Source organism: Oxyura jamaicensis, chromosome 5, assembly GCF_011077185.1.
Source record: "Oxyura jamaicensis isolate SHBP4307 breed ruddy duck chromosome 5, BPBGC_Ojam_1.0, whole genome shotgun sequence".
NCBI lineage: Eukaryota > Metazoa > Chordata > Aves > Anseriformes > Anatidae > Oxyura > Oxyura jamaicensis.
This window is the reverse complement of record NC_048897.1, coordinates 28,781,308-28,790,191: the sequence shown is the minus strand read 5'-3', so window position 1 is coordinate 28,790,191 and position 8,884 is coordinate 28,781,308. Positions and strand designations below refer to the sequence as shown.

Sequence of the window (8,884 nt, the reverse complement as noted above, 5' to 3'; positions counted from 1 at the left end):
CCCCCCCCCCCCCCCCCCCCCCCCCCCCCCCCCCCCCCCCGCAGTGCCCCCCCTTGGTCTGCTGCTGCTCGTCCCGGTCCCGCCCCGGTCCCGGCCCCGTCGGGAACTATGTCCGAGGGAGTGGACCTGATCGACATCTACGCCGACGAGGAGTTCAACCAGGTGAGGGGCTCCCCGGGGCACCGGCAGGCGAGCGGGGCAGCGGGAGGCAGCGGGCCCCAGCCCCGGCACCCAGACGTCCCCCGGGGCCTGGCGGGCGCTTCCCGGTAGGCTCCCGGAGGGAACCCCCCGGCCCCAGAACGGGAGCAGCAGGGAGGGCTGGGGGGCTGGGCACGGAAGGAAAGCGCCGGCCTCGCTTCGGAGCCGGCCCCGTGCCGCCCGTCCCGCCCGCGAGGCTCGGGCACCGGGCGGCCGCCGGCGGGGTGTACGGCCAAGGCTCGAGCACGCGGCGCCTGGGGAGCTCGGTGAAGCCTCGGGGAGCTTTGGGAGCGAAGCAGCGGAGCGGCGTCGAGAGAGCAGCGCCGGCCTGGCCGCACGCAGCGCGGAAAGGTTCATCCGGAGGCTCTGCGGCACGGGGCACAACGGCTCCGACCGGCCGGCGGCTGCTCGGAGCTGGAAGCGGTGACGGCCGGCTGGCCCGGGGCGGCAGGGGGCAAGGCGTGCGAGGCCTGTGCGGCGTGAGACGGCGAGGGCGAGAGGCCGCCCCGAGCGCCGGGACCACGAGCTGCGTGCCGTCTTCTGGGAGCACGGCGGCTCTTCGAAAGGAGAGCGCCGGAAGCTGAGCGGAGCCGGGGGATCCCCAGCAGCTCCCACACTGCGGCGTCCCCTCCGAGGCACGGCTGAGGGCTGCCGAGGGATTTCTGCCCCAGCCGCCTCTTGTCCCCCAGAACTCCCGAAGTTACCTTTCAGGCAGAAAGTTCGCAGCCTTGGGCCTTGCCTGGGGGGGGGGGGGGGGGGCAGCGGCGTGGGAGGCAGACGAAGCGAACGGCGGGGCTGGTTGGAGAACGAGTGCGAAAATCCTCCCCCCTGTTGGAATTCCTGCAGCCTTTTTATCAGCTCCGCGGCTGAAGCTGCCGGGTGCTGAGCGTTGCAGCGTGCCTTGGGAAGCGCCGGCGCTGCCAGGAGAGCGTCTGCGGGTAACGGGCTGCATCTCGCGTCTCCGCAAGCCGGGGGGGGCAGCGCCGCTGTGGCAGTGAGGGGCAAGAAGCGACGCCCCGCGCACATTGCGAGCCCTTGGTGCGCAGAGACGTAGTAAACACGGCGCGCGCCGTACGCTCCAATTTAATTATAGCACGGAGCAGGAGTGGGAGTCGGGGGGCGGATCTAGGACGCTCGAGTTCGCAGCTGAGGAGCTTCTCGGTGGCTGCCTCGCCCCGCGCGGGGCGGCCGTGCTGCCCAGGGGAGCGGTGCGCGCGCGGCCCCGCAGGAGTTCGGCTGGCCCGAGGGGGAGCGGGAGGAAGCCGCGCTGCCCTGCCCGGGGACAGATCGGCCCGACGGGCAAGGCGTTGCTGATCGAGGGCGTTTGGCTTTCCGCCGCTGAACTCGTCCCGGGGCGTATCGACGAGAGCTGAGCTCCTTCCTGGTGCGAGGAGCGAGCCGAGTCCTGCCCGGGCGCGCGGGTCGCGGCGAGCCAGCCCTTTGCCCACGTGGGGGGCGCGGGCAGCAGCGGAGGCGGCTCAGGGATTTCCGTGCCGGCGGGGAGGAAGCGCAGACACGGGGGTTTCCACGCGCCCAGGCTTTTTTTTTTGCAAGCCCAGGGTGCTGCGCGGTTCTGGGGGATGGTGGAGTAGCAGGGAGGGGCTGGCTGGGCCCGGGGCAGTTATCGCTGCAAAAACCAAGTCCTGGAGGCGAACGCGCCCTCGAGGAGACTGCAGCGCGCGGTAGCTTCGTTCCTGGCTGTGATTCGCCTTCCTCTGGCTGTGAACAGACCCGAGGCGCGCGGTCCCAGGGGTCCATCGGGTGGGGTGGCCGCAGCATCTCCCCGGGGCAGCGTCCGGGCTTGGGGGGCGTTAATCCTGCCTCTGCCCTGGCAGGAGGTGGCCCTGGGGACAGCAGGAGCCTTCGGGACGTGACACCCCGGAGGGGGAGGAGAGTTGGCTTCTGCTGGGGGGGTGCTGGGGCACTTCAGCACATCAGGGCAGTCCTCCAGAGCCCCGTGCGTGGCCACGGGCCCCTTCCCGAGCCACGGTGCCACCGCCGGGCCTCCCCTGACGGTCTCTTCCCTCGCAGGACTCTGAGTTCAGTAATGCTGACCAGATGGACCTGTACGACGACGTGCTCGCAGCCAGCTCGCAGCCCCCCGAAAGCCGCACCAGCAGCTCGGAGCCTCCCCCCGAGATCCGCCAGGAGCCGTCCCCCAAGCCCAACAACAAATCCCCTGCCATCCTGTACACCTACAGCGGGCTGCGCAACAAGAGGGCCGCCGTCTACGTGGGCAGCTTCTCCTGGGTGAGTGCTTCGGGCGCCGACGGGGGTCCTCCGGAGAAGCCCCTGAGGGCTGCAGAGCTGCTGGGAGGTGCTGGTTCTCCTCAGCCCGCGTTGGCGAGGCGTTCTCAGCTGGGCTTCACCCCAGGGTGCGAACGGGAAGGGGATTTGGAGCCCTGAGAGGCTTCAGATCCGGGTGGGATGGGCTGCGGGAGCTGACGCCAGGCTCTGCCCCGCTGCCCGCAGTGGACGACGGACCAGCAGCTGATCCAGACCATCCGCTCGGTCGGCGTCTACGACGTGGTGGAGCTGAAGTTTGCAGAGAACCGGGCCAACGGCCAGTCGAAAGGGTGAGAGCCGGGGGGGAACACGAAGGAAACTGGGGGGGGAACCAGGCCCCCGCGGCCACGTCCTGGGAGCAGCCGGAGCTTTCCCCAGCACGCACAGGGGAGGCACCGGTGGTGAACCGCAGGCTGCTGGCAGCACGGGCACCTGGAAGGGGAACCGACGGGCACGTGTGGCTCCAGGCTGGCGTCAGGCGGTGGGGGGGGGCCGTGGGGGGGGCAGAAGGGGGCTCTGGGGGGGTCCTACCCCTGCCAGGGCGCACAGCGCTCGGGGCCAGCTCCTCCCTGCTGACCGCCAGGCATCCCCGCAGGTACGCAGAGGTGGTGGTTGCCTCTGAGAACTCGGTCCACAAGCTGCTGGAGCTGCTGCCCGGCAAAATCCTCAACGGGGACAAGGTGGAGGTGAGGCTGGCCACCCGGCAGAACCTGTCACAGTTCGAGGCGCAGGCTCGCAAACGTGAGTGGGGCGCAGGCGCGCCGCGGGGGGGGGGGTCTCCGCGCTGCGCGGCAGCTCCCGCAGGACCCCGCCGAGCTGTCAGGCCGAGCCCCCGAGCCCTCGGGGTGGGGGGACACTGCCAGCAGCCTCTGGGGGTGATGTCCTATTGCTGCCGAGTCCGATTAGATCCTGACTCGAGTCTTTATGATCCCCTTTTAGGTGCTCACACACTGCGAAGATCCCTCGTAGCCTCCTCCTCCTCCTTCTCCAAACTGAATGGGCTTAAGCTCTTCAGCCTGCCACCATAGCTAAGACCCTCCATATCTATTAGTAGCTCTTCTCTGGATCTCCTCCAGAATTTGTCCATCCCTGCGGAGGTAAGGTGCCCATCACTGGACACAGGATTCCAGCTGGGGCCTGGCCGTGGGCTTTCTACAATGGCAATAGGTGGTCCTTGCCTCACTCCGCAGCGATGTGACACCCCGGCCCCGCGCCGGGGGGCTCTGCGGAGCCGGAGGGACTGACTTGGCAGGAGCGTGTACGAGGAGGTCTTGGCCAGCTGTGGCCATTGTAGATCCGTGACCCGTTTCATGCGAGGAAAGCCCTTCTTTCTGAACGCTCTGGCCGAGGCTCAGCGGGGTAGCTCTGCCCTTCGCCCCCTCCCTTCAGCTCCAGCACTGACGGCTGCTCGGCAGCGCCGTTAGGCGGCGTCCCCGCCTGCCCTCGTGGCTTGGTGGAGCGGAGCGCGTCCCCCTCTGGAGTTTTGGCCTCCCTCAAGAGGCTTTGTGGTGGTCTCGGCAGCTCCCCCGGGGCTCCTGCCCCCTCTTTCCTCTCCTGGCTCATCCTCCAAGCCTCTTTGGACGCAGCAAGGGTTCCTGCCCACCTCTCGTAGGGCAGACAGGCTCCGAGTTTTCCTTCCCCCTGCTGTCAGCGCTTGCGTTCTGTCCCCTGGTGTCCCTCCATGCCCAGGCTGGTTTGAGTCCATTCCCAGCAGCAGCTCGCAGGTGCTCTGGGTTGTTTCATAGCTTCTGGCACTCGGGACTTGGCCGCCTCTCCCCGTTCCTTGGGGCCTTTCACCTCTGTCCGGGTGACCCGCTTGCTCTGCGACCGCCGCAGAGCCCCGCCGGCTGACAGCGAGCGTCCCTGGGACGCCGTGCAGGCGGCCGGCGCCCGCTGAGAGCGCAGGGCCCTCCTGGAGGCACGTGGAGGCGGAGGCTACGCTTGGCTGGCTGCATCTGTCTCTGGGCACCTCGAGCTCTTCAGAGACCGGACCTCGTGTGGGCGGGCGGGGAGGAGGAGGAGGAGGAGGAAGAGGAGGAGGTCTCCGAGGTGCGCGGGGCCTCCGGCCGCAGCTCACGGCCCTTTCCCGTGCCGTTTGCAGGTGTGCCGCCACGGGCCCACTCCCGGGACTCCATGGACTCCATGGACGGCCGCGCCACGCCGACGGAGAACGCGCTGCCGCCCGCCCGCGTGGAGAAGCCCCCCTCCATCCTGCCCTTCTTCAATCGCCCCCCCGCCGCCCTGCCCCTCATGGGGCTGCCCCCGCCGCCCATGCCGCCCCCGCCACCCCTCTCCTCCGGCTTCGGCGTCCCCCCGCCGCCACCCGGCATCCACTACCAGCACCTCATGCCCCCGCCGCCCCGACTGCCCCCCCACCTGGCCGTGCCGCCCCCGGGGGCTGTCCCCCCGGCCCTGCACCTCAACCCGGCCTTCTTCCCCCCGCCCAGCGCCGCCCTGGGTCCCCCGCCAGACGCCTACGGCAAGGCCATGGCCCCCTACAACCACAGCAGGTGAGCGGGGGGCGAGGGGCGGGGGGGCTGAAGGCCGCTCGGTACCAAGCGGGGGCAGCCGTGCCGACTCCCCCCGCGTGTGTCTCCGCGCAGCCGGGAGCTCGGCCCGCCGCCGCCCGCCGTGAGCGAGGTGGAGTTCGAGGAGATCATGAACAGGAACCGGGCCATCTCCAGCAGCGCCATTTCCAAGGCGGTGTCGGGCGCCAGCGCAGGTAAGGGTGACTGCGCCCCCCCCCCCCCCGTGCCCCCGCCCCGACCCCGCGGCTCGCCTGCATCCCTCAGCCCCGCTCTGCCCCCGCCCAGGCGACTACAGCGACGCCATCGAGACCCTCCTCACGGCCATCGCCGTCATCAAGCAGTCCCGCGTCGCCAACGACGAGCGGTGCCGCGTGCTCCTCTCCTCCCTCAAGGACTGCCTGCACGGGATCGAAGCCAAGTCCTACAGCACAGGCGCCAGCGGCAGCTCCTCCAGGTACCGCTGCTTGCCGCTGGCCTCGCGGCACCCGTCTCGGGGTCCCGGTCTCGCTCTCGGTCCCCTCTGCGGGGAGAGACCCGGCCAGATGCCCCCGGGAGGTGACCCAAACCCTTCGCTCCTGTTCCCCAGGAAACGACACCGGTCTCGGGAGCGCTCTCCCAGCCGGTCCCGCGAGAGCAGCCGGCGGCACCGGGACCTGCTGCACAGCGAGGACCGGCACGAGGACTATTTCCAGGAGCGGAACCGGGAGCACGAGCGGCATCGGGACAGGGACAGAGAGAGGGACCGGCACCACTGAGACAGGTGAGCCGGCGGCAAGGCGCTGCCGCGCCCGCGGGACCGGGGACGCCCGTGGGGGAGGCGCGGGGTCTCTGGAGCAGCGCCGAGCGCACCTCTCCTCTCTCTGCCCTGCAGGAGTTCGGCAGTAAGTGGTTTTTAACGGACTCGTATCTCCTCACCTCAACCAGGACTGTGCCACCGAGGCCGCTCCACCCCCTGCCCCCTCCCCACCGCCCCCGGCTCTCTCCGGGCACCCGAGGCAGGGCCGCGCTGTGCCCCGCGGACTCCCTCCGACACCTCGTGGCCTTGGGGCCTGAGCCCCTGCCCGCACCCGCCGCCGCCGCTGCTTCCCGGGGAGAGGCTGGAAGCCGGGGAGCCCGGGCCCCCCCGCCCCGCTCCGCGGACGCTTGGACCCAAAGAGAAATGGTGCTTTGATACCACGGAGGGAGGTCTGTGAGCCCTTTCCTCTCTGCAGCCCTCTGGGGGTGTCTGGAAGGGGACGGATGCTCCCAGGTGCGTGCAGCGGGGCGGCTGGGAGGCGTGCAGCCCGCGCCCTGCGTCTGTTTGGCCGGGGGAGGCGCAGGGAGCCGTGCCTGGCCCCAGCCTCCCTCCGTCCGGCGGAGGGGAAGCGCAGCCCGGCCCCGCTCTCGCCTTCCCGTTGGGGCAGGGGGCAGTGTGCTGGGGTGGGAGCTGGGCAGGGCTCGCCCCCTTCCCCTGCCCCGACTTTCCCAGCGGGATCGCTGCCTCCGTGCGCATCTCCCGAAGCAGCAGCTCCGGGCGCCAGCGGGCCCCGCGTGGAGCCGGCCTCTCCCGCAGAGCCTTCCTTGTTTTAGAGGAAGCGGAGGAGGCAGGGCCTCGGGGAGCGCGCGTTCCCCGCGAGGGGCTGCCCCCGTCCCTGCGGCGCTGCCCTGAGCGCCCTTTCCCCCCGGGTGGTGTGGCAGGGCCCTTCTGCGCGTGGCGGCACCCCGGCCGCGTGGCACAGTCGCAGGCTGGGACGGGGGTGGTGGGGACAAGGCCGGGAGGTTTCCGCGCCTGGCGGGGCTGCGCGGAGCGACTTTCAGCCCCCGGGGATGCCAGCCGGGTGGTCTTGCCCTCTGAGCTGTGGCCGGACAGGAGAAACCCGGCTCCAGAGGTCTTTTTAGGCTAAAATCACACGAAACAAAAGAAAAAAAAAAATAATTGTGTAAAGTACCGTGAGGTGCCGGCTCAGCGGGTGAGCGCTGGGGGAGCATTTGGTGGGAGAGTTCTGTTTTTTTACTTAATGACACAAATTTTTAGTTTCTTTCCAAATAGTGGGGAAAAGTGCAGAGCAAACCCCTATTAACCACCCGGCGAGGCGCTGCCCCTCCTGCTCGCAGTGACTAGATTTGTTTGTCTTTCTGATAGGTTGGAAATTGTGTAATAAACTTGATGACGTTGTCAATCTTTTATATGGCGCTGTAGGGAGCTTCTCTCAGGGCGGGCAGGGGATGGACAAGAGCGTTGTGCAGCCCCTGTGTGGAGCAAGGCTGCGTGGGAGGGAAGGGCAGCAAGGGCCAAGTGCCCCCACTGTCCTCTGGCACTTCCAAGGGGCTCCTTGTGCCCTCCTGGTGAGCTCTGGGCAGGGGCCAGCACAGGCAGGGCCGTGCTGGAAGCTCCGGGGCGCTCCGTGCCCAGCCTGCCGCCCCGTGGGACGCCAGATGCCCAGGCACCAGGTAAAAATAAATATTTATTGGAAAATAGCGAATGATTCTGAGAACACAGTAGAAAAAAATAATTCTCCGTACCTTGAACTGACCTGTGTGGCACAAGCCCCGGGGGCCGGCTGGCAGCAGGGCGGGCGCTGCCCGGCGCGTCGCTCGCTCGCACATGCTGCGGGCGAAGCGGAGGGGAGCGGGCAGCGGGGAGACCGCTCCTCGGGCTGCCCACGGGTGCCTGCGTGGGCTTGGGAGCCGGGCCGGGGCCGCTGGCTCACTGCTGTCCCGCGTACCTGTGCCTCGGGTCCTCTGGTGCAGGGCCTCAGTACACATCAACGCTGCAAAGGACAGGGGAGGTGTTAGCGGCGGGCCGGCCTGCCAGCCCACGGCGCCCCGGTGCTGCCCTGGCCCCGCGCGGTACCTGGAGAAGGAGATCAGCGCGAGGACGCCCAGCAGCAGCTCCGCGGCGTAGAAGAGCAGGAGGATGGCGCTGAGGATGGCCTCCAGGCGCAGGGCGTAGGTCTGCAGCAGCAGGTAGTAGGCTGCCATCACGGCCGCCGGCACGGTGAGGGCCAGGCTGACGGAGAGCGGCACCTTCCGCTGGCACAGGTTGCCCTTGGAGCCTGCGGGGCGCCCGGTCAGCGGGGCGGGGGCTGCCCCGTTCCCCCCCCCCCACCCCGGGGGGGGGCGGCCGCGGCGGGGGGGGGGGGGGGGGGGGGAGCGGGTAGGGGCCGTAGCTGGAGGCCTCCCGTTCCCCACGACTCACCGAAGAAGATGCGGGTGGCCTCGGTGCCCAGGTAGAGCAGCAGCAGCAGCGCGTCCAGCAGCAGGTTGCTGACGGGGTAGGGCAGCAGCAGCGCTGCGGGCACGGCCGGCTCAGCGCCCTGCCTGCCGCGGGGCTGGGGGGAGGAGGATGGGGGGGGGGGGGCTCACCCTTGTAGGCGAAGATGAAGGCCTCCGCCACGAAGTATGTCGCGCTGTACCACCCGTTGAGGAAGAGCAGGACCTGCAGCGGCGCCGAGGAGCGCTGGCGGCCTGCGGGGGAGCGGGGGGGGGTCACGGCACCGCTCTGCGCCCCCCCCCTCCTCCCCGGTACGGCCCGGCCCGGCTCGGCCCGGCCCCGCCGCGCTCACCCCTGGGCGCCATCTTGCGTCTCCATGGCAACCGGCGGGGAGCGAGCGGCCGCTCTGCCCGCCCTCTCTATGGCTGCGGAGGACTGACACCAAGGGTCGCGGGTTCGAGTCCCGCGGCCGCCCGCGCCCTGCGTCCGTCCGAGCCGCGGCCGGCCCCGGCCGTGTCTGCCCCAGCTGCCTGCACGGGGCCACCCCGTGGGCCCTGCCCGCTTCGTGACCCCCAGCAGGCCAGGCCAGGCCTGCCTGAGTTTCCCGCTCTCCCCTCGGCTCCAGGCGCAGGCAGGGACGCTGGCCGCGGCGGGAAGGGCAGGGCAGGGGACAGCAGGG

At 70.1% G+C, this 8,884-nt stretch overlaps 2 protein-coding genes across 3 annotated transcripts in view; one reads left to right on the top strand and one right to left on the bottom strand.

The window, feature by feature from the left end:
• The window catches only part of CPSF7 (cleavage and polyadenylation specific factor 7), a 6,643-nt gene extending 320 nt beyond the window's left edge, over window positions 1–6,323 (top strand). The window contains exons 2-10 of the mRNA XM_035326647.1: window positions 45–162; window positions 2,230–2,448; window positions 2,671–2,774; window positions 3,080–3,225; window positions 4,586–4,994; window positions 5,088–5,206; window positions 5,298–5,466; window positions 5,599–5,772; window positions 5,884–6,323. Coding sequence (XP_035182538.1) covers window positions 109–162; window positions 2,230–2,448; window positions 2,671–2,774; window positions 3,080–3,225; window positions 4,586–4,994; window positions 5,088–5,206; window positions 5,298–5,466; window positions 5,599–5,767 — 1,389 coding nt within the window. The 5' untranslated portion in view covers window positions 45–108 and the 3' untranslated portion in view covers window positions 5,768–5,772; window positions 5,884–6,323. The remainder of the gene's footprint in view (window positions 1–44; window positions 163–2,229; window positions 2,449–2,670; window positions 2,775–3,079; window positions 3,226–4,585; window positions 4,995–5,087; window positions 5,207–5,297; window positions 5,467–5,598; window positions 5,773–5,883) is intronic.
• A 1,113-nt stretch (window positions 6,324–7,436) lies between these two features.
• TMEM216 (transmembrane protein 216) lies at window positions 7,437–8,692 on the bottom strand. Of its 2 annotated transcripts, XM_035326701.1 has the most exons (6): window positions 8,558–8,692; window positions 8,358–8,459; window positions 8,191–8,283; window positions 7,846–8,047; window positions 7,718–7,762; window positions 7,437–7,599 (listed from the first exon to the last, which is right to left on the bottom strand). In XM_035326701.1, the coding sequence occupies exons 1-5, from the start codon at window positions 8,568–8,570 to the stop codon at window positions 7,747–7,749; spliced, it is 426 nt and encodes a 141-aa protein (XP_035182592.1). In that variant the 5' UTR covers window positions 8,571–8,692; the 3' UTR covers window positions 7,437–7,599; window positions 7,718–7,746. The 2 variants fall into 2 exon arrangements, with proteins under 2 accessions (XP_035182592.1, XP_035182591.1); XM_035326700.1 differs by having other exon boundaries at window positions 7,437–7,762.
• Between the last annotated feature and the right edge of the window lie 192 nt (window positions 8,693–8,884).